Consider the following 27966-nt stretch of genomic DNA (forward strand, 5'->3'; position numbering starts at 1 on the left):
TCTTTTCCCTCGAAGTGTAACCTAAAGCTCTGTCCCTTTCATCCAGTGCAAACCACTTGGGGGCAGGGGGGAGAGCAGGGAAAAACTGCAAATCTCTGTGAACTGAGTTTTCACCAAGCATGCCAGTGGTTCTTCTTCTTTTGCTTCTTTCATACTCTGGTGATCATTTGTACTGAGTCTTTAGAAGGCAATAAAAGGTAAATAAACAAAGATGTCATTCTTTTGTGTAAAACTGGAGCTGCTTTAATGAAACACTTTTTGAAACAGAAACATTCATCTCAGACTGGTTTAAACTATACAAAATGGTGTAAGGCTTTTGAACTCGTTGCTGGTTTAGTCATATTACAGCTTTTCCCTCAGTAATTAGTCCCCTTTATTTCACTACATTCCCACCTCCTATGTTCTTTCATGAAAGAAAATATATTTTTTTTTCAATAAAATTGTTGGGCAATTTTAATTAAAACTTAACTGGAACATGTAAAGAAAAAAAAAAGCAATATTAAAGCATTTTATTTTTTTTGCCATCCACCTGTACAGTCTCCATTCTCTGATCTTTTCTCTACTCTTATCATAAGCCACATGAGTCATTTTCAAATTAAAATCAAAGGTTGCACCAGGCCGTATTTCTTCTCTGACCTTCCATAAAACACATACAGTTTCAGGAAGTAGAAATAAAATGTAAAAATAACCTGCTGTTAGTAATGTATTGGTGCCACTGCAGTAAAAAATCTTGATAGGAAAAAAAAACATAATCAGAAAGCTGCAATCTATTTCATAATCGTTAGCAGTGCTGAATCTCAGGGAAAATAAAAAGTCATTCTGAGGGTTTATTTTTTTAAAGCTTTTCTTGCCATATTTATTGTTTAGAAAAACAAAACAAAAAACATCTTTTTACCATTTGTTATGGGGAGTTTGGCCAGATTTGTGTTCAGACAGAAATCAAACTGGACAGCCAATAATTTTGAAACACCTCTTATTGGGTATTTTATGGCAGGTCAAATATAAAATGTTTAAAAAACTAATTATAGCGTATAATTCATATTACAATTTGTTCATAAATACTTAAGAAAACATTTCTTTTTACAATGTATATAAAGAAGGCAATGAGATATGGTTTAGTTATGTTTAAGGTCTATTCACTATAAAACTGAAATAGAAACAACTATGTTGAGTTGAAAACAGAAAATATCTGTTTACTGCAGAGTGCTGTTCAGACTGCACCATTACATCAAAATGGAATTGGAAACACATGCTACACTGTACATGTAATGAATATTAATTAGCCACGTGCTTAATTCAGACCTTGTATGGTTATTAGGCTCTTGCAGGCTCATCTAGGAATTGTTTTGGTTTCACATGAGGAAATTGTCTGTTTTTTAAATATATTTATAAGCTGGTAATATAAATGCACAGCCCTTAGGACTAGTAATTGGCACTGCCAATATTGTCTTTGCAATATGAATTGCTTTTTGGAAGAAAAGTCGCCTTCATATTTCGTACAGGAACAAGTAGTTGTATGTGTATATATATTTTATGTCGATGATCAAAATTGGCCTTTGGTAATTTTTTATTTCTCTCCAGCAAAGCAGAAAACTAATTTGACTTTATATTTGGCAGCACAAATATATGATGTCTAAATTAAAACACCCAAACTGTTTTACAGTAAAATAAAAAGTGAAATGTTGACTATTAAGGGAAATAGGCAACTCTTCCTCAAAGGAATAATGCTGTGCGTTCCTGTTGGCCTTGCAACATTTGTGCTTCCTCCAAAGTGGACTACAGTTTGATAGTATTTTACTTACTGGTAAATAGATAAGGGGATAGATAAAGATATCTTTGTTGATTTGTAATAATTACCGTATGCTGCATTCCGTTTCCCTGGAAAGCCAAAGCAAGATTAAAAAAAATAATAATTAAAAAAAAATCATAAGAGATTATAACGATCATAAAGACTAATTTGAAACCCTATTCTTGTCCAGGAACACGTGGTGTCAACCAGTACTCTCCAGCTTTCCAGAATGTATGCAGCATGGTACTTCAGGTTTAACTCCTTCTATGTTAATGCTAGATAATATCTTTTCAGTAGGGTGAAGTGAAACATGATAGGGTTTCAACATTTTTTTCTATTTATTTAGTTTTACAGTCAAACAAAATATAAAAGCCCTTATGTAAGTACCATTTACAATCTCCAGCAAAATAGATTTTTACTTCATTGCTTTTCTGTAAGTATTAATTTAGCCACAAGAAAAGTAAATAATATTCATTCTCACAATTGTCTTCTCAAAGCTGCCATTGTCTGTCATTTAAATATGGATTAATGCAATTGTCAAAATAACAGAAACACTAAAACAGAGTATGTCACAAAAATCATTTATACAGTCTTTTGCAAGTATACATTTTATATCCAATGACATATCTTAGTATGACAATTATATAGGACATGCTGAATTTTAAGCCCAACATACACTTTCATGGAATTGAATAGAATTAGAAATGCCCATTCACTTAAAGAAATCCATATGTTCTTTGCAATTTTAAGTCATGATGATTTTTAAAGGTCTCAATGGCAAATAGACTAAAGGCACTATTTGGAAAACTGGACCCTTGAGCCATCAGACAATAACAGCTCTAACTCTTGATGAATCCATAGGCTGGAAATGTCACAGTGTTTGTTAAACTTTCAAATGGACCTGATCTATCCAAATGAGAACAGAACTGTCTAAATATTTTTCTCTGCCTATTGTTCTAAATTCCTTTATGAGGAATAAATGAGAGTAATCTTTAGGCAAAATTTGAATGAATTTAAAGAAATCCAACAGGGAAAGTTAGAGAGAGTAAAATATAGGTTGGAAGTGGCAGCTGTTAGAGATCCCTAACCTGTGTGATGGTTCTCATCCAGTTTCTAGAACACAAGCAGTTCGTCAACTACCGAAACTTTGGCATTTACCAAAATAATTTCTTCAGTTTTACTACTGTGAATTGAGTTACTTTTGTAAACTTAAATATGTGTGAGATTAGCTATTAACTACAGTAATCAAATTATAAAAGTTTAGACTCTAAGAAGCTAAAAGGTAAACTATGTTGCAACGCTTCGCTAGGGTAAATCGTAACACTTCTCTAGGATAAGTCAGAGTTAAAAAATTCATTATGACAGATGTCAATGGGCATTCATGAATGAAAAGTCATTAACGTAAATTTAATGTATTATTAAATATGAACAAGTATTTGAGAGCTTTTTAGGAATCACTTGCACTGTAAGTTATTAAATATCTACTGCATATATTTTTACATGAGCTTCTAAAGCCAAGGCTTTAATAGTGCTGAAGTAAAATGACCTAGTCACACATTTAGAGAGGCAATATCAAGTACTACAGCTGCAGTGATGATGGACATGTAAATTTCTGTAAATATAAACAGTTTTCACCTGTCATTATTTATGTTGGTTCTATAAAATGCTGAAGCATTAGAACATCTGCCTTTACGGTTTGCAAGGTATAGCTAGTTCACAGGAATATTGAATTGGATAAGGGGATTTTGATTATCAAGGCTGTGTTTTAACTTAATTATCAATGAAAGTTACGACTCTGTAGATAAAGAAACCTGTGACATAAGTAACATACAAAATATGGAGCACAGATTGTTTTAATCACTGAAGTGTTTAACTTGTTTTGACAGGTAAGGAAAAAAACACAATTTTTTGAATCTTTTATAGCAAATTGTTATAATACTTTGCATATACACTGTACAATAATTCTTTTGTATCAGAAGACTTTCATACAGAAAAAAAAATTATAAAACATTCCTTTGTTCATCAGAAAGGTTTGGAATAAAACATGGGGCTCTTTTAATTTGTAGATTGACAAAAATAGGGAACGAAATTCTGACCATTCTTATGTTCTTGTACATTCATATTGGTAAAAAAAAAAAAAAAAAAAAAAGTTGTTGTGCCTTAGAGAACACAGAGGAGCATTCTCAGCTTGAGCCTCTCTGTATAAAGCATAACTTTACAGAGTAGCTACCTCCAGGAGATTTGTTCCTCTTCTTGCCAGAGTGACAATTCCACAGACTCATACTTTAGCTGTACAGGACAATTTGTTTTTGTTTCTAAGCAACAGATACATTAGGTGATAGCAGTTCAAAGCTGTGAGCGTGCAATGTTTGACGGAATTAGACTCCAAGGCTTTTCAGGAAGTCATCACGTTAAGGTTCGCTGATATCAATAAACTCTTTCTCTGGAGGAGGTCCACCTCGGTACCAGCTGCAAGTGCCATCACTTCTCTTGATACAGGCATAATGCTTGGCTTGGTGCCCATATAGCTTTCTTTCTATCAGCCAGTCTGTCCAGAGGCACTCATTTGGTGCAGTGATTGAGCAGGGCACCATGTAGCAGGTAGTAATCTAAATGTGAAATAGGACATTAATTCAGTATATTTATGGTTTCCCAAAAAAATATATGGTATATAAGAGTACAGTTCCCAACAGTGAAAAATGCTATTGGCTGTAAGGTGGGCTCCATTATTAAAGAGTATTTTGTGCTATACTTACTTTACAGCCACAGCCCATTTGATATCTCTGATTAAGACTCTTCTTTTGAGACAAGGATAAATCATCCCATGGTTCAATGTAGTTGCATAAATGGATGAAGACTTTACCATCATTTAAAATTTGGCCTACAGCATGAAAAAATAAGAGAAAATAAGGCAAGCAAAGAAAACAGTTTTCTGAATGCTGAAATAAATTGAAAAGATGTCCAAAGTTTTTAACTAATTGCACCAAATTAGTCATAGAACTTTTTTCCATGAATGTTATTAAAACCGTTAGAACTATTCTGCTGAATAAATGCTAAAGATTTAACAAGGATACTTCTCACAAGATGCTGATAAACTGCCAGGAAGGGATGGATGCAAATGGGGTAGTATGATAAACCAGGTTACAGGACTCCATAGAAAAATCTGTAGTTACTTACAACACCAAATCTGCATATGCATAGTTATGTGTTGTCTTGTTAAACATGTTTGTATTCATGGGAAAATCAGTAGGTTTGGTTTTAAAAGAACAATAATGGCATAGTTTCTATTTCCTAACTATATAGTTACTGACTTTGACTTCCTCTGAAACTGTTTTAAGATCTTCCAGTGAAGGATGGAAAGCATGCAAAATTACAATATAATTACAGCTTTACACAATTTGTACATTTCATTCTGTTTGTATTATTTAGACAGTACATAAATATATTTTTACAAGGGCATATTTTTGCAAAGTCAATCAAATTGTACATTGAGCAGTTACTTTTGTTCTTATAGGTACATTGGTTTTGTTGACTCTTACCTGTCAAAAGATATTGTTTTTTGTTGTTAGCTTCTAGTTTCACTCCACAGAGTGATGAATCAAAAGGAGTATAGACGTACTGGACATCCTTGAGCTTTTCAAATCCTTTAAACATCTGAAAATTATCAGAAAGTGAAAGTCAGTAGTGGAAAACAAATATGAAAAAACAGTTGCAAGCAACTACTGGAAGAAGTATATGGTGCATCTCTTGAAAAATGACTCTGAAGTCTGAACTTTGATGAGAAAACACCAACAATTAGACCCCATCTCTACATCAAATGAAATGTCCATTATTTTCAGAAGGAAATTAGGTCTTTTTTTTCTTTAGTTATAGTTTTGAAATTTGCTTTTTCGGTATTTTTAATGAATCTTTAAAGCTTTCTCTTCAAATTATATTCTACAGACATCTTTGTCTACAGACATCTACTTCTTTAAGAAATAACCCACACCATTCATCTTAAACAAGGTTCTGCAGTGTTGAATCTTTGAAGATGCAAAGAATTCTTGACATATTTACGTGGGAAATCTTATCTTGATCAGTGTAATGGTGTATAACTTCAAGAACATGAAACATGTTAAGGAACGGAGCATTATTCTTATATTCTGTCATTAAAACATGCTTTTTTTCCATGTCTAATTGATAATTTTCCCAATGCAACCTTCTCAAATAACTGGGAAACTGGATTTATGGCCTGCAGCACCAAAAAGAATAGGCTAAGAATCAAAGCCCATGCAGTGCTCAGATTATCTGCTCCTTTACTAGCATTTTCAACTTTGAAAATAATGCTTAAAGTAACCATTAGAAGATTAATAACAAATTTAGTTATATCCAAATCAGAGAGGGAACCGTAAGATGCTAATCAACTTCAGAATGCCTGTCATCACCAAATATGTCATAACTGAAACCCCAGCACTCCAGGGGCCCCGTTTGGTTACATCATGCTGTGTGTTGACAGCTGTGGACGATTGCAAGGTTCACAGCTCCCAGGGGCAAACTCTCCCAATAGCAGCTGGCATCTCTGGAAAATATGTTCATATTACCCAAGTTCTCTTGAGAGATTTAAATAGTACAGGGCACTTCAAAATACACAGTAACACGTTAGGGTTTTTTGAAGCCTCAATTTATAGAATTAAAAAAAAAAAAAGTAGTCAAAGGTGTTGTTATTGGTCTTCCCATCCAAAAATATTAGATGATAATTTGAAATACTTAGTAGAAGTAAACATCCTCCAAAGCAAGCAAACAAACAAACAAAAACACAACAGTAGCCTGTACAGCAGTGAAAATATTAGAAAATGTATATAACGTTGATGGACAATGTATTTAATTTCATTAGATAGATGTAGTCTGGTATGTCAACCAAATGTAAAAGATCTCAAAAAGCTGGCCAGATGAGGAAGCAAGAGCAGGACAGGTGTGTTGCAGAGTATCAGTCTCATTGCTAATGCAAGCTTCAAGAAGGCCTTCCTCACTCCCATTGAAAGCCATTTTTATACCTGCCATCTTTGGAAATGGAATCCTTAGCTTCTGCTACACTTGCATCCACATATTCAGGGTGTGTGTGCTAGACAGCTGTGTCTAGTACAAAGTAACTGCATAAATTATGCAAGCATTGTCTAAATTGAGTTCTCTTCACGTTCAGAATCTTTTGATTGTGCTATACTGTGTAGTAGAGTACAACTTTTATTTGAATAACTCACCACCTAATAGAAATTAACTTAAGTGGCATTATGCAGACAACACAAATTGATTCAACGGTAATATATATGTATATATTTATATATGTATCTATAGCAACTAATACTGGAGATCTGGTCAATATTTAAATGTGTGTTTTGAGTTTCATTGAAGGTGCAGTTTGGTGTTAGTTGAATAAAAATATATAATAAATGAGGAGCTCCCTGTGGACCTCATCAGGTTGGGGGTTTTTGTTTGTATTGTTTTGTGAAATTCCAGCTCTGACCTGTCTCTAGTTTTGAGACAGATATAGGTTAGACCATTTCTTAAATTTTTAACTTCTTTTTAATTCGGTAAATCATATTTGATCTTCTCTGTCGTATTCTCTCAACTCCTAGAAGTGTGGAATCTTTCTCTGTAAAGGGTTAGAATAGGATTTTTTGACTCGATTCTACACTGTGGTATGATCCATTTACATCTGATGTTCTGGTAGGATTTATTGAAGGAAAATACAGGGAGGAGTCAGGAGAATTTACAGGCAAATATGAGAAATCATTCTGTAAGCAATCAAGAAAAGGAATGCTATAATAATAAAAAGAAAATATTTTAATATTTGACACATGCTGTTTAGATTGTTTAAAATGTTATCATCTGAGAGAAAAGATAAGAAATAGTGTGATAAGGTTATTGCTGTGATCAGACAAGTTTTAAGTTATTCAGGAAACTGCGACAATACACAATGTCACTGATCCATGTAGTTCAGAGTTTGAAGACAGCTGACAAGCTATCCTTGTGATGTTATTAGCATTTGCAAATTAAGCTTGAATCAGATTCTCAGAAAAAATCTTACGTCAGTCTCTGAATTGTCCCACTCCACTGAAGTAGCCAAATGTGGCCCATGGTGTACATCTACATTATTTTAGTTGATTCCTTTACACTTACCAAACGTTTACAACCATGAACTTTTAAAAATTCCTCACTCTTTTTACTTTTTGTAGCTCAATGCAAACTTTACAGTGTTATCCGTAACACTTTTCTGTTAAACATGTTTATTTACAAGTGAACATTTCTTGATAATTTTTCAGTATACCCAGTCCTGTTTAATTTTCACTGGTATGCCAACTGAGTTATATGCTCAGAATATAACTGATTATATAACTTTTCGTCAGTTCTTGTAAGATACACAAAGTACAGACAAAGTTGCCTCTACATTTATATTTTTTAAATGACACATTGAGTTTTCTAGCCATACCACCAAAGAACTGAAGTGTACAGAATCTCCTGTTGGCTCAACCACTTTGTATTGCAGAGATTTCAAAAACAAATCCTTTTGTTGTGCTTGTTAGACAGTGAGCAATGAGCTGGATCCCAACTCAGCTGAGCAGCCTGAGTGTGCCAGGGTGGAAGCCTCAGCTTCTCCCTCTTCTTAACTGTCCTAGCCAGAAGTAGGAATTTGAAGGGTGGAAACATTGTGACCCCCTTGTCTTTAGTCTAAGGTTGTGTGATGAAGAACATCTTTTATTAGATAATAAACCTCCCTGGTATGTCCAGTCCTAGCTGACTTGCCTTTGGAAGCTCAGTGGAATTAAATCAAGATCTCTTACTGATGCCTGCGTTTACTGATGACTAGGTCTTCACTTATGAAAGTTTGGGAGAAACTCCGAAGTAGCTCCAACAGTATGTGAATGGATTGAAGAAATTTCAGCATGCTATTATTGAAGAATTGGGTTATAGGCTGGAAATAATAATCACTTTAACTAGACTTCTCATTTTTTTTTTTTTTTTTTTTGTGCTGAAGTATAAGATTTGTGTTTCTATAAAGTTACTCAAGAGTTGCAGGGTAGCAACATAAAATTAAAGTTCTATTGGGGGAAAGAGAACTGGTATTCATACACTTATTTCTATGAAGAAACATTTGGAAATATTCTTAATAGCTGAAGAAGACTATTGCAGATGGTGAAGAGTTTTTTGCTTTTCTTTAAACAAGGCTAAATTATCTTTAATTAGCTTGTTGAAATTGCTATAAAACCTTAACAGACATCATGCATGATACTATGCTTGTGAATATTTTGAGATATTCTGGTTTACTAGAGCTGATATACTAGTACAAGTTGAAGAATTGGATTTATTTTTTTATTATTTTTTGAAAGCACAGATCAATTCACAGTGATCTGCTGAAGTGTTCCAAGTAAATCACAGAAAGGTTAAGATTGGAAGGGTCCTCTAGAGGTCATACAAAATATTCCGTGAAAAATGAGAGATGAAACTACCTGGAAAACTGGAAGCAGAAAGAAAGAAAGAGAAAAACAAAACAAAACAAAACAAAAAAAACCCACCATGGTAATACATCATTTTAATTGAGAGATACTCTTCTTTACATATTTCAGAAACAGGTAGGTCATGATCTTTTAACATCATTGAAAGACTGATGGTAACTTCAATGGTACCAAGAAGTGTCTTCTTAAAGAACATTAATGAATGTGTCTTCTTGTTGGAGCTTAACAAATAATGGAAAAATCCCGTGAGATTCTGAATCACTTTATTATTTTGTGTACTCCCACTTTGTGCTTGCTTTCCCAGCTTATATTCATAAAATTGGATTTTTGTTTGTATGGATATCAGGGAAGGACTCCTGTTTCTGCAAATATTCCTATTCACTTGTGAATGACCCTTGCTATTTCAGCTAGAAATGCTTTCCTCTGTTCAAAAAAAGTTTGTATCATCCAGTCAGAGTTGCAACACCATAACACAACATACGCGATCAAGTTTTCACCAGAAACAGAAAATACGTAAATATAGTGGATACCTTTCCATAGATTTAATTGTTTTCATACAATCTTAATAAAGCAATTGTGAATAACAAAACTATTATAAAAATACACTTATTTAGCAAGTAGCAGTTTTGACCTTCATGAGTTTTCCTTTTTTTTTTCTTCTTTTTTTTCCTTTTTTTTTTATATACTTCTACTCTAATTCCGTGTTGTTCACCTAAGTCTAACCTTGGAGGCAGCTGGATCCTTTTCCAGCTTAAAGCATTTGGGGTTTAATTGTAGTTATATGCAGAGGTTATTGTTGAACTTCAAATTAGCTGAGTGATTCCATGTACCTTTATTTGTTTGATTTCATACCGGATCATTTTGTGGGTATCAAGAGGATCATCACTGGCAGGAACCACCTTTTCACTGGATATTTTTGCTCGAATCACTGTAATAAAGAAAAAAGTTTAAATGTAAATAAGCATACACCTGATTTTACAAGCAATAGCTAAAATTACATTTTTCTTTAAAATATATATATTTTGATAGATTTTAGCTTTTTTTTTTTTACACTTTAGGTAGAACTAGATTTTAAGCCTTGTCACTAGTGCGTTAGGAGCTGAAAATAACAAATGGGCTGCCTATGATACAAGTACTTATTTTTGACAGAGGTATGTTCCATTGCTTGCATATTTCCTGACATTCCAAATTTTCAAAATCCTTAGTGCTACCCTTGAGTTAACATATCCATAACTAAATTAGAGCAAGGCTGCTAAACTGTTGAGGTTCATGCTAATTATGGTTATGGCTGCTATGATTATGGACATTTGAAATAAGTTACCACTGAGTTTTGATGAAGTAGTCCTTCAAAATCTTTGAAAGACCTGCATACCATAACTTTTGATAAAACACTATAATCAGGCAGCAAGAGAAAAGGAAACTCCCATTGATGACATAATAATCTATCAGTTAAATAGACTTGAAATTGACACTAAGAAAGACCAGGCTAGGCAAGATTAATGCATCAATTTTACTCACAAAATAAGAAGACAAGCATACTTTCACTCACTTTCCTAAGACCATATATTTTGGCATTTTATTAGTGTCCTTAGTTGTGTTAACCTTTATAAATGAATTACTCCCTCTCTTGACACGTTCCATTTATTTCCTATTCTTTAAACAAGGAAAGTAAGAAATTTTATGATGGAGGAAATGATTTTTTCTCCTATGTTTGTTTTAGGCATCTCTCATGTATATTGTTTAAAATATACCAGCAGTATTTGTCGCAGAGAATAATGGCATTCTAAGAATATAGCATGTTACATTGAGGCCATAAGTTCTCTACGCACTTCTACACGTCCAAAAAAGTATTGAGTCCAATTTTTGCTTGGTTCTGGATGGCTGCTATTGCAGCTTCTCTGCAGACATCCTACTTGTCAGAACAGTCTGTATCTCCATGGAGGGATAACAGCAAGGGCCTTAGCAATCAACAGTCCAACCCCACTTCAACTGTAAATCCAATTCATAATTGTGCAAAGATAGATCTGTCGAAGGACAAGATTTTGAAGGGAACAGTTGGATTCATTCTCTCTGTCATAGGTATGCTACTTTTTGCAGATATGACAGCGACTAGGAATTATTTCTCAGCATGGAAGCAGTTCACAGTCTCCCTGAGACCCTGTTCCAGGATTTGACTATTCTTATAGTGAAATCCTCATACTTTTTGTTAACTTGAGAAAAATCAAGCTGAAGCAGCTTGAGTATTTTTTTTTTGGCATAAAAATCCTGCTTCTCCCTCTCCTCCCCCCCAAATATGTATGCAATAAATTAACCTCCAACCATCATATCCAAATAAAAATAATAAGAAACTCAGACTGTAATTTTTCTTATAGCCAAATAGAGGTCAGTCTCATATAATAACGGGCAATTCTCATTTCCTCACTTATTAGCAGAGAAACCTAGATGTAATAATCAACATGATGCAGATGTCTGCAGCTTCAAAGCTTGAGTCCTCCATCTTTTGGCACAGTGCTCCCTTCTCCCAAGCCATTCAAACTCTTTTAAAGCATTTTAGACTTATGTGTTGGATTGAAAGGGAAGAGTTCTTTTAAGTATGAAGAGCAAATTCCTCTTTTCAAATGGTAAGTAGCAGCATCTCTTTAATCATCTGCAGATGTTATGTTCCCACAAATTAACAGTACTTCTTAGGTGCTTTGATCTAATTCCAGATAAAAAGTGTTGTGGATTGTTTGTACTATACTACTGGAAAGGTCAAATTAGAATCATGTTTTGTTTTCCTTTGCAGCATTTCTTCCTAAGGAAAGGTTTTCTCACAAAAGAGTTGATTCAGTGTAGATGGGGTGAGACAACAGTTAGGAGCTAGCTCCATAATTTTCTTAGTACCGTAATGTGTTTTATATGCAGGAAATATTTTCCTGCGTACTCAATGCAAACCTATGTAGAATAACTAAAACTACTTTTCCTATTGTATTTAATATTGAAATATTACTAGTTTTCATATTTTTATTAAATTCTGCTCATTACGGTCTGACAGGAACATTACAGATGATCAATAATAGCTCAAAGAGTCTCCATGGAATTACGTAAGGCAGAAAGGATAATATTTTGGGTTTTGTCATTATGAGATCTTGTTGCGGGTGTGTAGAAAAAAATGAAAACTATTTTTATATTGTGTGTGTTTCACTTACTTGTTTGTTTAAGAGAAAGCTTCCAGATGGTGGAGGAATACCAAACTAAGATTTATTTATTTTTAATGACAAGAAAGTTTTTTTGTTAAAAGATGTCTAAATCTTTAGTTATTGGGGTTTTGCTTTTTCTGTTCTCCTGAAATCAGATTCAAATGCACATATATCTTTATGTGCCTTTCAAGTCTTCTTATTCATTTTTTTTCTGTACTTTGAATTGTTATTTTTTTTCAATCAGTCGTCTAGCTGTCTCCTAAAACCTCTGGTTCATGTGGTTGCTTCTGTTTTTAACCACAAGCATTTCCTGATTTAGCATTCTTGGGTCTAGCCATCTCCTTCTCCTCATTCGTGGTTCAGAGGGTGGTTATAACTTAGGATTTCTCCTAGTCTGCACTTTCTTTCAAGAAGTGATATCACCTATATCATTGTTGGATTTGCTTATCTATTTGGCTGAGAACAGCCTCCGGTTGTTTAGGGTAATAATGTCATTTATCTATCAGACAGTTATTCATTCTTTGTGAGGAATTTGCGTATTATAAAATACTTAGGTATAGCTTTTATATTCTAATGTCAATAATTCAGTCTGCCTCAAATTTGTTCCGTATTTAAAATCTATGACGTATTTCAAAAGACATTCACTCTTATATTTCAGTAGTAGGATGTAGTGTTTCTGCTGTCATATTTTGTAACTCATGGTACTTTTAAAAAATACAAACTTTTATCCCTACTTTGCAGCTGAAAGTGGTATCAGGTATCTGAAATACAATTTAATGTAATCAAAGCTACACAGGGGGTCAATTAGAGCCTTAGAACAAAAATCATACAGTTACAGCAGTTATTGGCTCCCACTATTATGCTGAGTCCATAGTGTCAAGTTGCTGCCCCTCTGAGCAATTGCTGCTTTCATTAGTAGTGTCATAGCGTGTTGCAGTATAAGAAGGACAATGTTACATTTAGTAAATCAGCTTGGTTATTGCATATTTATAATTAGATATAAATCAGCTTGGTTATGGCACATTTGTTATTAGATATCTGTTAAGAATATTTTTAATCCTTCTTTCCTGAATTAAGTAATTTTGATCTGCATAAAGATGGACAGATAGGGAAGCAGATGCTTGAAGCTTTGAAAATCTCTTTTGTCAGCTGATTGGACTCTAAAAACAATCAAGATTAAATTCCTGAACAAAGTTGTCAAGTGTATTAAGATCACAGTAACATGAGAAATAGAGACACGTATTGAGTTGTTTTATTTAGATTGGGTTTAGTTCAGTATTTTTATTTCTGGGATATGATTTCTAGAAGACTGTGAAGTACTTTTCTTTTGATAAAAAACATGTTTATAAAGCCAAACGAAATAACAGTGAACATACTTTCTTTAATGATAAGAAGAGTCACTGAATGAGAAAATATGTAGCTGTACCCTTCTCAGATGTGATAGGACAAGAAACAACTGACACAAGTTGCAACTTGAAAAAATGTGACTTGGTAGTAGGGTAAAAAAATGAGTTGCAGAAAGGGTTGTTGAGTCAAGCTGACATACACAAATACTCATTGCTAATGGCCTATATTGACTCCTACAGAAAAGTTAGTTTTGAAGGAAAACAAAAGGAGATAAATGGGTGTAGAGCGGTGGAGAGAAGGAAAAGTGAGAGAGAAGAGAAGTAACGGTCCCCTGTGGTCAGCCAAGAAAGGAAGTAAGACGAATGTCTGTGATACGAATGTCCTCCCCAAGCACACAGAGGTCCCTCCTGTAATATTTTTCCCTTAGTAAATATATGGTTTTCATCAGGACCTGATTATACTCCTTCCTGCTTGATACTATTAATGATACTGATATACTAATAACACTAACTGAACCCTGCATTGATCGGGGCAGGTGTTACACACCAACTAGTTTAAGCTTTCTGCATGCATATTATTGTATAATACTTCTGTGAATGACTGTTACCTACTTTGTTATTCACTGTTATGTTCTAAGCTAAATCGTACAATATAAAGGGTAAGAAAAAAGTGTGAGTCTTTTGCTCATGACAATGCCTTCCATAAGAAGCTGTCAAACCAAGAGTAGCAGGGTTTGTAAGTGGAAGGCCTAAAGAATTACAGCATTAGCCAAGAACGACAGCATGAGAATGGGAAAATGCCACAGCACCTTAGATGAAAGTGCAAGTGGAAGTCAGACTGCAGGATTGCAAATGTAACGTATTTTAGAGGTTGAGGGTCTTAAGGCATAGTGTAGCAGAAGATAATCAATTACCAGAACATGTTGCCCAGCGAGACTGGACTTTTCATGCTATCAGTAATAAACTGATTAAATGCCCACAATTCATAAATTCAAAACTCCAGTTAATGCATTCCAGTCCTTCAGCAATTAGGTATGTTAATGAGTAGAAGGACAAAATTTTCTAGGCTGGGATGCCTCAACTGCTTTTTGTATAAAGAAGAGCTAAATCCTGTCGTTTTGGCTTGTAATGGATTCTGAGGTCATCAACAAAGTGTGATTCTGCATGCAGAGGAAACCGTATTGCTCGGACCATCCCAGCCATATGTATTCCTGGTTTGCCCCTGGATTATCTACATAAATGTTCTTATAAGGCCACTTGCAAATTTTAGAAACAGTGCCTCAATCAGAAAAAAAAAAATCGGTGCAGTGTCACTGTCTTAGATTTTATTGCCTCAGATCATATATGGAAGATTGAGTAATTGAGCGCATTCCTACAAGATGCCTACTTACTAAAAAGATTTTTTTTTTAAATAAATATATCAAAATCCTGATTTAAAAAAAAAAATCAGTTCACAGTGGTCAAAAGTTTAGTCCTTTCATTTAATTACCTAAAATATGAAGTGCGACTTTTGAGCAATTATTTCTACCTGTCTCTTTAATGTCTGACACTTCAGTCAAGCTGTTGCCAGATGCTATTGCTCATGTATTCTTGTAAGGCTATTATATTTGTTGCCTTGCAGGGACAAGGAACAAGTGGGACAGGGAGAGGGATCTCAATGAGTGTATTGTTCTGTGGATGGGTTGAGGATGGCATCCCAGATACATATGGGAACAGACAGAAGAAAGCATTTGAAAGTACAAAAAGAGAAAACAGAAGTGTTTGTTTTTTTTTTTTCCTGAAATGACATGGCAGTTTGCATATGCAGTTTGAAATAAAACAGAACTATGGACACACAATATATGTGGAGTACATAAATTTGAAAGGCCTTACATTCAAATGAACCCTTATATATAAAAATGTCCTCTCACCCAAATGAAAACATTCACATGTAAAATAATGTAGCTGTTTCTGCTCACCCTTCTACTACAATATTAGTTAAAACTTGGCAGTTGAACTAGATAATCTTTGAAGGACCCTTCCAACTGAACTAGTCTATTCTATTGTATCTATACCCAAAACTTAAACTTTTTACCTCTTTGAGGTGTAGTAGTTTAAAACACAACTTGCTAAAAATATGGTTGGAATATGACAATGTCTGTACCAGGTAGATTTATACACATACCGAAAACATTCATCAAACAAACAGTCAGGAATATAGAGTCCACATAATTTGTTTGAAAATCTAAATGTCAAGTTTCCAGGTCCAGAGATCTAAACTAATTGCAGAGTAAACCAGGAAACAACTGAAATGAGGTCATATAGGTTTGCTATGCAAAACGGCTTTTTCTGTTGTATGCTTGTATTACCCAGGAGTACACTTTTTCCTCCTTTCTAAGGTCTCCATTCCTCATTACAGATGACGGAAGGATAAGGGCTTTTCATGAAAAAAAAAACACACTCTTTTTGTAACCACCATCGTGAAATGGGGTTATCTGCCTGCTTGGGTGTACCAAAATAGAAATTCATGATAAATCCTCAGTTTACCTGGTAGTAATTCTTATAGGTGCTAATACAAATTTGCACTATCTGATAAAGATACACCTGTTGTTTTTAATTTAAATAAGGAGTCCATATTCTTAACTGTAAAAGGCTTTTCTTAGTTTTATATGCCTTTGTTTATTGTGTGGTATCATAAGGGAAACTTCCAGAACTGATGCACTAACTGATCAATGACATAATCCCGATGATAACTAGAGGCTGCAGTACCGTGTTGGTAATGCCACAGATTATATTAGAGCCAGAGCTAATCTGGTCTATTCTCCCACGTGCCTGGTGACAGGATGAGGGGAAATGGACTAAAGTTGCGCCAGGGGAGGCTTAGGTTGGATATTAGGAAGAACTTCTTTACTGAAAGGGTTGTTAGGCATTGGAATGGGCTGCCCAGGGAAGTGGTTGAGTCACCATCCCTGAAGGTCTTTAAGAGACATTTAGATGTAGAGTATAGTGATACGGTTTAGTGGAAGATTTGTTAGTGTTAGGTCAGAGGTTGGACTAGATGATCTTGGAGGTCTCTTCCAACCTAGATGATTCTGTGATTCTGTAAGCCAAGAGTTGTCAAACATGTGCAACCAAAGCATAGGTGTTTCTCTTTGGCGTGTTTACCTATAGGATTAAGAAAAAAAAAGGTTTTAATAAAACCCTGTCACTCTTTCTTTGTGTGTAATCAGCACAGTCCAGGATCACCCCCTCTCTGTAGTATGTAAGTGCTTAAATACTTCATATTCTGTAGAAGAATGCAGGCAGATCTGGTAATGAGATTTTCAGCAGTGCTTGTCTTCAGTTTTGGGGATGGGTAAATTAATTCAGCAGAATAAATGTAAGAGATTGGACAGGAGAAGAAGCTCGAAATCAGAAGAGGCAGTAATTTGTTCCTTCTTATAGTCAAAGAGCTGCTCCAGGTAGAATTTCTATATGCAGAGTAGTCTGGCCAGCATATACAATCACTGGTCAGATTTGCTTCCAGCTTAAATCAGACATGAATCTTTAACTGTCCAAGAATTTAAATGCAAGCAACCGGAATGCAAGCTAACTAAAAGACTGTGAGTAGAACTGGCCTTGTCTACCATATTCACCTGAACTCAAGTTATAGCTAAATAATCTTAGGAGTCCAAGATAAATGCCATGAAGTCCAAATCCAGGGCATAGACACAATTTTTATTTTACCTTCTTTGTGTCCAGGTGCCATTGATATTATACCCAGTATATTTTGGTCCAATCCTACAAACTTTAAAGAATACTGGCAAGTAAAGCTATCAGAGCTGCCAGAGGAATCCAATAACACTGCTTTGAATAGTTGGGTTCCGTGAGTACATAGACATGAAAAAAAAATTATATTTATTCTTTACATTGGAAACTAAGCATTTGATATTGCTTAACTTCTCTTGCACAGAGGAGAGAGTCAGAAGGCAAGGAGAATAATCTTAACCTCAAAAAGGAAGAGGAAAACTGCACAGAATTTGTCACAACAGATGAAAATGAATGAACCCACTTTAAAACAATGCTATACAATATATGCTTGGATGGAAAAGATAGAATAGTTTATACAAGATGTTGTAGAAGTATTACTTCACACTTCAAAGCAACTTCCCATCTGTACAACATTCCCACTTTCTTAATGCAACTCTGCCATATTTTAACTAAATATGCAGAACTGTTTGGTTATATAGTAGACTTGCCATATTTTCTTATTGTAAAGCTTTAAGTTTCACTAGTGAAGAAGGCAAATGAACTTCCTTAAATATTCATATATCTTTATATAGAAAAAAGATTGTAGTTTATTTAAATACATATAAAAGGAAAAAAAAGAAGTATTATCAATACATAAGGAGCATCATAACTTTGTTTTAAACTCACAGGCATTCCTAATGCTGACAAAAGAAGGCATTTCATCTGGAAGACGATAAAAGTTATTGATATTAGGATAATATTTTAAAATAAGTAACTAAATACCTAACGTAGTTTTACAGATACTCTTATTTTTAAAGCAGATTATTTTAGGGATTTATAAATAATTTTAAGGAGATTTAAGATTTTTATTTCCTTAGATTCAGTATTCAATTTGCATGTGTAGTTTCCACAAGAATTAGCAGTAATGCTTTCTCAATTATTAAATACAGTAGATGCATCTGTACTGTATAGAGGCACTTGAGCATTCACATACTCATATAATAACAGAACGTATGTATCCATTGATATAGTAAGCAGTTGTGGAAGACTATTACAAACATTACTTGGAGCAGGGATCATGTCTGCTACTTTTTAATGAATCAAAGTAATGAGTAATACTATCAAGTGCCAATATCATGAGAATAATGGTATGGTTTAATATGTTGCCCTTATCCTGAAATGTTTAAGGCCTTTTCAAAGCAAGTCATTTAACAAAAAATATTCTGTTTTTTTCTGTTCATGCGGAAGGATTTGCCAAATACAGTCTCATAAAAATGCCATTATTTTTATCCTGTTCCCATCTATAATTTTCTTCATTTCTTTCTGCTATGGGTCCAAGAAAGGCTCTACTATTACTGACTTCATTTCACATATTTTTAGTTGAGATGGCCTGTACTGTATGCAAAGAAGCCTGTACTCTATTTTCAAAAACTACTCCATGTTTTATCACTTCCGTTATTTTTTATTTATCTTTGAGGCATGTGAATCCTTAAGTTTATTTACAATAAATTCAAAGGCACCTTGCACATTTGCAAATTAACTCAAATTTATTTCTGATCTCTCTGGTTGTTACAAATTTACTAGAACACTGAAAGTTCTTCATCTTCTGTTCATATACTATTTTTGAGTTTCTTTAAAGAAGAATCTGGAAATCATGTGGAGGAGGTTCTGTCTTTTTAGTGCAAAATATATCAAAAGAACACAGTGAAATATATATTTTTTAGTATATATATATATTCTATGGTTTACACTTGCCATAATTTCCTCTATGTCAAGCACTTCAATCAGCTAGACCACTTCTATCATAGTTGTAAAAATACTTCTGAATAGCCTTAAAAAAAAAAACTATTTGCTAGCCGCCATTATCACCTCTGCAAAATATTTTCATAGTATTCATGTATTTTTTTTCTTTCTGTACTGAAGACTCTAGGTCTTGGGTTGGGGGAATGGAATTTGAGCCTAGGTACAGAGTGAGAACTGATCCATTTTGTCAAAATGCTTTACGTAGCATTCATTGGACATCAAGATGACTCCAAGATTCCCACAGTAATGCTACCTTATTATTGACTATAATGCCAATTTGGCAATGAGATATAACAATAAGCCACTTGGAAAATAAATCTAACAGATCCGATGATGTCTGATGTTGTCACAGCCATATAGTATATCTTCCAAGTCGTTTTGGCTTATGATGCTCGCAACGTAAGGGAGACTGGTACCATTCTTTTGCACCATTGATTTCTGAATTATTGTGCAAGCTTTTAATTGTTCCAGACTTCATTACATAGATAGAAAATTACCTCAGGATATCTGCTGTGATGCTAAGATCACTCTTATTCTTTTGAGATTGGAAACCTAGTGGTAAACACCTATACTTTCTGTTGTCTTTTGAGAACTAAGCAAGATGCTCTTGAATGATCTTTAAAAAGCTGAAAAAACTGTTTGCTAAACATTTGGTCTATCTATCAGTTAAGATTTCAACAAGACAGAGCAGTAAGCAGCACTTTCATTTCCAAACTGTAACATATCTCAGATGTTTGAAGCTGGTTTATTAGTTCAGTTCTAGAGATAAATAGAGTAATGCAGCAGCAAAACTGGTCCAATACTGAGTGAATCTGAAAAAAAAAAATTTCCCTCTGTGTTTGCAGGATGGATTTCTTAAATGTAAGTCCATGTTAATATTCACTCTTTCTGCACAATTTCTAGAATGAAGGCCAAATAATCTGTAGTTCAAGAGATGTGTATGCTAGTTAGAAGGTGAAGACAATGTTTTTCTGCTTTGTATCTTTGTTTTCTGATATTCCATGAATAAATGCTCACAGCCATCTATAAAATAACTAAAGCAATGGCAAAGTAATCAATGGAACCACACATTTGGAACATCACAAAAAAAATAGTGCAACTTGGTGGACTGTTTGGACAGAAAGGCTTTGAATCTCTATCCACACATCTTGTTGAAGAATATAGCTACAGCAGATTTTTATTTTATGGAAAGCAACATCTGAAAGAGCATTGCCTAGTCTTGATGATGCTTCCAGCTGCATGAGATGGTAAGTATGGTGAGATAACAGTCTTATCTGTAACTTTAAAAACAAATTCTTAAACTAAAGTGTTATCACTTGGGCTGAAAGAACTCAAGGGAGTTTTCTGAAAGGAAAGACTAATTTAAAACACAAGCATCGGGCCAAATTCAAGTCTATTAGCCCAACATAAAATAAGGAGAAAAATATGGTGCAGAAACCTACACTTTGCCCATTGAAGGAAAATATCACAAATGCATTTGAAAAGGTTTCATATGTTAATCTCTATAGGTTATTCTAATCAATTGATATTGCCACTGTGTAAATGTTTTGGTTACAAAGGGCAGCAATGCAACACTTTCTTCTTTAGATGATGAATTATGATTTATAAGAGATAAAATGTTGTTTTTCATGGTGTTTTTATTCAAAAAAATATATTACTACATTCCAAGACTCTTCTACTTGCAAAAAAAAACAAACCAACAAAAACATGAATACTTCTGAAGTCTATAAAGCAGGTATGAAAGATTGTCTTATTGCTCTTTCATATGGATATGAATTTACACTGTTTATCAACCTTTAACATACATGATTTGCAGACTTTGATTACTCTTTTGTGGTTTATTAATAGTTGTGTTTGCCTGCATCCGAAATGCACTTCTGTGTGAGGCTTTCAAATTGTAGGAGGCCTATCTTTTTCAAGCACATTAGGACTTTCTGGTAGGTCAGGATTTTGTGAGGCTGTGTTTTTGGCTTGGGATGCAGAAATTCCTTGTGTTGAAGGGAAGAGTCGATTTAGTTTGGCTGCCTTGTTAAACCAGATTTTGCAGTCTTATTGTTATTAGAAGAATACATTCAATTTATGAGAGAGGTTTTAAAATCTAGTTTTTATGAACTTTCAAATGGAAGAGGTGATTTTTTTAAACAGATGTGCGGTATTCTTTTAACTAAATATTACATTAAAAAATACCATGATTTCCTAATGTTGTTCAAGGTCAGTTTTATTTTTCTGCACTGTTTTTACAGCTGCTACTCATGTTACCAGAAATATTTCTCTCTACTTCACAAGCCTCAAATACCACATCATTTGACTAGTAATCAACATCTGCCTAATTTCAGCTGAAGAATAACACTCTCTTTATACTCTAAAGTCTGTAGAACAACATACATAATGTTATTGTAGATTTCCATTCATAGCAGCATACCTCTTCCTCCATGCGGAAGAAACATGGTATTGTTGAAATACTTTTTAATGAGAAAGTTAGGGATTAAACTTGGTAGATTAATAGGATTAAGAGTCTGGCAGTCTTTCCTGTTCTCTTTTATATTATTTAATCTTTGTTCCTAAGCTTGCATTTTGTTTTCCACATAGAGTATGCAGCATGTTTTTGAAATCATGGGTGTTAGATTCTTACCCCTACAATGTATGCTTTTAAATAAAAGTAACACAGTTGCTGAATTATCTGATCTTGCATTTATAACATTCAGCAATGAGACAGTATTTCTGAGTTACTTTTGAATCAGTGAACTACCATAATACGGAGATTTAGTTATACTACAAAATACTCAATTAGCTTTTGGTTCTTTTACCTAATACTTCTTGCAAGAAACATGTTCAGGTGCTGTACTTTTCCTGTTGTTTTTATGTGCATTTTCTCAGGGAGGAAAGAGAACTAGAATAGAAAAATTCCTGCATGTTATTTCTGTAATTGAATTCACAGTTCCTGGAATACAAATTCAGCCTTCATTTTGGCTTGGGATCCCTGAGAGATGGTAGCTGCATAATCATTTCCTGTCAGTGACAAGTTACTCTAGAAATACACCTATGCATTATTGTCACTGATTTCTACTCTAGAAGCAGGACATCTCTATGAAGCAGAGTAAAGCCTGCCTCCATTTGGCATGAAAATAATATAAATGCAAGTCTCACTACAAGTACTATAATTTTTCCATGCTATAGAGAAATGTAGAAGTCTTTAGGCAACTCCATGATGCAATCTGTGTGAAGCCCATGTCTGTCACTGAGGTGTCTGGAGGCATGGCTTCTGATCCAGGATCCAGCCAGCCTTCTGAAGCAAGGCTATGTTGCCCATTTTCCTCCAGCAATGGTTTCAAGAGTAGGGATTTTTATGGAACTCTATTGCATCCCTGTCTTTAATGGTCTTTTGTTATATGATATAGTTATTACTGTTTGTATGACACAAAAATTACATAGCTGCTTAGTCAGTGTGACCACTGCTTGGTCACACTACTCATAGCAAATAGGCTCTATAAGATTAAGAATAGGGTGGATGCATATAACATAATACAGTATGAATAAAATATAAAGTCTACTTTAATTTCACTTTTTTTTTTCCCCTTAACTTGGAAGAAGTACTGTCAACATTTATAATACCTTTTCCAAAGCTGATTCTCCCCATCAAGCAGAGTTACTTCCCACTCTAATATAGTACAAATTAATCTACTCCAGTACAAAGCTAAAAGTTATATTGCAGTGAGACAAAATTGTGGGGCGCTGAGCCATGAACACTTTAATATTACAGTATGCTATTTCTATATTACTGAGTTTCATATTACACCAGAATTAATTTTTCAGTTCCTCTGGGATATTTAGATAAAACATTTTATTGTTATTTTTAAATGTGATTAAAATTTAATATATCAGGCATTGTAAAGATGTGCCAGATGATCTCAGTGATCATATGAGATTTTAACAGGCTGAAAAGACTGCCAAGCTTCAGCTGTAAAGTTTCCATTGTGTTTTGAAATGTGCCACTCTTCTCTAAAGCTATATAACTCTTCTCTGAAGCTATTTTATGTATTTATTTGTACTTCAGATCTGTTACTCATTTCTGTTCCAATCTGGTACCCAATATACAGTAAAAAGATTGTTTTAATTATATTTTTAAGAAAAAGCAACAAACGTATGAATTGAAATCAGAAAGAAGACATCTACTTTAAAATAGGGTACTAGTGTAACTTATCTTAGAAGTGCAAAGTATTTACATATTAGTCCTATTGTCCAAAAAATAACCTTGCTTTTGCCTAAAACAAGGGAAAACAGCTTGAATTAAAAGTGATAGACTTTAGAAAGTAGTTAGTCCTCTCAATGTATACCATTTCTCTACTGGCTATATAATTTGATGTGAACACTGGTTAGGAATTGAGTCCAGGAGTGACTGAAGTCAGTGGTAAAAGGAAAATATGTTGTCATCTTGACCACCTGATACACTCAGTTTTATCCATGTTTTCTCTCAAAAAATATTCAGAGGACACTTCTATCATCTTGAAACTGGGGTGCCTCACTACTGAATCAGAACGTTTAAAACAGCACATCCGCATCATGTTTCATTTCCATACAGAGAAAGCCTCCTGGATTCTTTGGTGAGGATACTTAGCACCTGTAATCACTAGTGCAGTACATGGAACTGCTATTTAATAAAGCTCCCGTCTCCATTTCAGGCTGAAATCCTTTTGACAAGTATAGGTGTTCACTGAGGTTTGAAGGCATTCTGCACATTTTAATAGGATCTCAGCACCGTTTAGAAGAACACAAAGAAATGTATCTATTTTCTACTAAAAGGAGCATATCTCCATGGTGCTAGGCACTTCCTACTGATGAGGATTTACTTCTCTTTGAACTGAAATTTAAAACTACTAAGAAGTTCATGAGAGCTACCCAAATCTGTAGAAAAATCACACCTTTTTAAAGCTAAGCAGGAAGATTAACAAACCCAAGGTCACATAAATGGCAGAACCAGCATAATAGTCATGATTTCCTAACGTATCTACTATCTCATCATTACTGTTCTTCCTGTGGCATACAGCCATGTCACACCTGCAGTGCTCTTCACTCATCTGTTGTTTTTGTTTTAGCTATCACCTTGTCAGGACCAGAAGCACTCTCTCGCTCTAGGTCTGTAAGAAACTTGACAGAAATAACAGGCTTTCTTAGCTTGTGTGGTAGCTGTTGAGTATTTATGAAGAATGTAAACACACAGAAGTCTGTCAGGAAAAGAAAAAACAGTACAGTACTAATCAGATAACAAATGAAAAAGTGAAAAGAGCTTGTCCCAGACTTAATTTCTTTGCTTATGTTTTTTCTTGGGTATCTTACATAAATGCTAAGGTTTCTGAGTGGCGTCACACATTCTAGTGGCTGAAGTAATGTCTATAGACTCAACCTCTTCCACCTCCATTTTCACTCCATCTAAATCCCAAGTGATCCTAAAGGAAATCTGAAAACTTACAGATAGCAAAACTGAGAAATAATGCAGTAACTGAGGTACATATAATGTCTGCTAACCCTACGAGCAAGACTGAGACTATGTCCCATTTTACTTAATGTGGAACTTAGAGGCATGGCATGGTTTCTTGGTTTTAATAAAATGCGATAGATTTTTATTCTGCAAGGATATACTTGAATGTGTTTGTGAGTACAGAGATGTATGAACTAAACTGCAAAAGGTTGAATAATCTTAGTAAAAAGCTGGATTAGCATTTAACCACCATGGGTTTTGGTAGCTGAAGAGCTGGTCTCTTTGTTTATCAATATTTTCTAAGTATGAATATGTTGAAATTAAGGTACACATCTTCAGTTTGAGCTTTAATCTTCTTGTATCTTAAAAAGTATGTATGTTTGTATATGTATATAAGTTTGAGGTATTCTACTGCACGGGACACTTAACAGCATGGCCCAGTCTACACATTCCCTCTTAAGAGCCAAGTAGCACGAAGGACACAGGTGTGACTTCAAACCTGCTTTGCTTCAAAGGAAGCAGCGTTGCAGATGCATAGCCCTAATTCCTGTGGGGATGATGCCATGTGGCAGGACTCCAGTCTTGTGCTCCCCAGGACAGTCCCAGCCCTGGCATCAGGGATGGAGGAGCTGCCTTTGCCAAAGTGGTTTGCAGAGGTTTCTCTTACACAGTGCAAACACTCCACTGGTGTTCTCCAGCTCCTTTAAAGTCATTTTGCTCTGCTTATGTGAGGCATTGTGTCCAGAATAAATCAAAGAATTCATCCATGAAGTCTTAGAGCAGTATGTACATACAAGCATATGTATATATATCTAAAGATATATGTACACATTTCTGTGAATGAATATCTGTACCTCTCTATCATATTATAATATATAGAAATGCTATTTAAAAATGATAAATAATGAACAAAGGGATTCAAGATGTAAACATACCTTAGGTGAAAAGCGCAATTTACTTAAACAGAAGCGTCTGTGTGAGTGAGAGCCTGAGCACCAAGTCCAAATATAATGCAGTTTTATTTTACATAAATGTAAGGTACATTATGTTTTATTTAAACATAAATAAAAAGTAGCATATACCTACCCTTTTCAAAATGTTTCTATGGGAACTTGCCTTAATATGAATGGCCAGAATGGTTTCCCTAAAGAGTATAGCTTGTAATGAGTATTTTGAATTTCCTCTGTACTGTAAAATTATTTATTTAGATAAATCTCTAAATAAGTTTCTTGCAAATTGTTACTTCATTAGATCTAGGAAAGCAGCAGATTAATGCTGTTAAATGTATACATACATAGTTAAGCTCCTGGAAGTACAACTTCTATTTTCTTTCACACCTGCATTCCAAGTTTGTAATGCCTGGTGTAGGTAATTTAATGAAAAAGATTACTTAACACAACCAGATTAAAAACCAATTTAACTGATGGCCACAAATAGAGCTTAGAGTTTGTCATGGCTACAAAGATTTTCTGTCAGGGTATAAAAGCAATTAATCAGTATGCAGAAGGTATTGCCTGCCCCATAGAGATGCTAATTTTGTGACACTTTGGAAACTCATGTTCTACATTTACTGTTCACACTAGATGGAAGCTAACCAGCCTCAGCTTGAGCTAATGAAATCAAAAGACTGCAAAATGTCACATTTTCTTATCCCCATGCAGTCTAATTTTGAGATCTTTAGTTTCTTTCTATAAGTCATTTGACAACCACAGTGTTGATTGAATATCATGAAATAAAACTGTCCTAAAGCCTGGAAAGTCATATTTATGCAGAACTTCTGTAGACAGCTTATCTGCATAAAATAAAGGGCATATCAGTTTTGTCCTCAAGTACTTTTTGGAAAGCAAGAAGAGCTAAATAAGATATTGTAATATAGCAGAACAAAGATGGAGTGTTTCAAGATGTTGTCATCAGGGACTTTTATTTTTGTTTATTTTCTTTTGCTTTCCAAGAGTGCTATAACATCTATTTATCTATATGCATAATATAGATAGTTTGCATATTTAGATAAAATAGTCTATTACAGATACCATGAACAGTAGACATTTAGAAGTTAGGTATTATTCCCTGCTTACTCTAAGTTAGGAGCTAATATACAACTTGTTCTTATTGAGAAGAAAAGAAAAAGAGACTAAGTAATGCAGTAATTTCAATAATTTGTAACCACAAAATATTCTGGAAAAAAAAAAAAAACAGAACAGCTACTACCACATTTTTTTCCCCATAGCCATATTTTTTAAAAGGGATGTCTGCAATCATTTTGTTTTAAAATCCTAACTGCAGACTAAGCCAACTGGTTAAACATATTCCCCTACAGCAGTACAAAAAAAAGTAAAAAATAAAAACATTGCAGCAGTTGGATTAGCTTCCTTTGATTTCCTACCATCATACTTAAAAGCACGTAGTAGTTGTGACTCACCTAAAGCAGAATCGCAGATGAGCTGCTGCGGATGAGCAGGGGCACAGCTGCACGCCTCCACCAGCTCCTGAATTCTGTGGGTCAGCAGCAGAAGCACTGAGAACAACAAGGTACTAAGTACAGGATTCATGCTGCCTTAAGCACGGCTAAGCAGTCAGCCAAGAGAAAATGCTTTCTTACTGTTGATTTTATATCTAAACTTCCTAAAAACTATCTGATTTCTTCACTGTTCAGTTTCAACAGCCTTGGTTTAGAAAAGCCCTCTAATGCTCAGTCTGAGTATACGCTTATGTTAACTGACTTCTAATTTCCCTGACATAGGACCCTCTTATTTATGGCCCTGACACTAACTTGAAACTCCGCCTTCCTTTAAGGAAAAAGCACATCATTGGTGAAAATCATTGTACCAGAAGTGAGGTTACCTTAGTAAGCATTGCAACGTTGCTCTTATGAGTCAGTATAACTGTTAGTAATCAAAAAGCTTTACAAAAACATCTTTTAGAAGTATCTGAAGCTGGTTTTGTGATCTTTAGCAGAACAAAGATTTTTTTTTCTAGTAAATTTCCTTCCAAAATTAAAAAAAAAAAAAAAAAAAAAGAACAGTTCTGCTACCTTCTCTATTTTGGTCAAGTAAACAAAGCTGTCTTTTTTTAAGCTCTGTTTTCCTTTGCAATCCCTGATCTTCCCCTGCACTTCTGTGCATTTTCTTGAGATGACGTCCCTGTTTGCAGGCTGGACAGAACTTCATTCATGAAA

General features: G+C 34.4%; 2 protein-coding genes across 3 annotated transcripts in view; one reads left to right on the plus strand and one right to left on the minus strand.

Annotated features, from left to right (window-relative positions):
- The window catches only part of SYN2 (synapsin II), a 177907-nt gene that overhangs the window by 88433 nt on the left and 61508 nt on the right, over positions 1-27966 (plus strand). The window lies entirely within an intron of this gene.
- TIMP4 (TIMP metallopeptidase inhibitor 4) lies at positions 508-27841 on the minus strand. Its single transcript, XM_013187711.3, has 5 exons — positions 27211-27841; positions 10110-10207; positions 5329-5443; positions 4546-4670; positions 508-4398 (listed from the first exon to the last, which is right to left on the minus strand). Exons 1-5 carry the CDS (start codon positions 27338-27340, stop codon positions 4201-4203), a joined length of 666 nt encoding a protein of 221 aa, XP_013043165.1. The 5' UTR covers positions 27341-27841; the 3' UTR covers positions 508-4200.

This window comes from Anser cygnoides, chromosome 10 (genome assembly GCF_040182565.1).
Source record: "Anser cygnoides isolate HZ-2024a breed goose chromosome 10, Taihu_goose_T2T_genome, whole genome shotgun sequence".
NCBI lineage: Eukaryota > Metazoa > Chordata > Aves > Anseriformes > Anatidae > Anser > Anser cygnoides.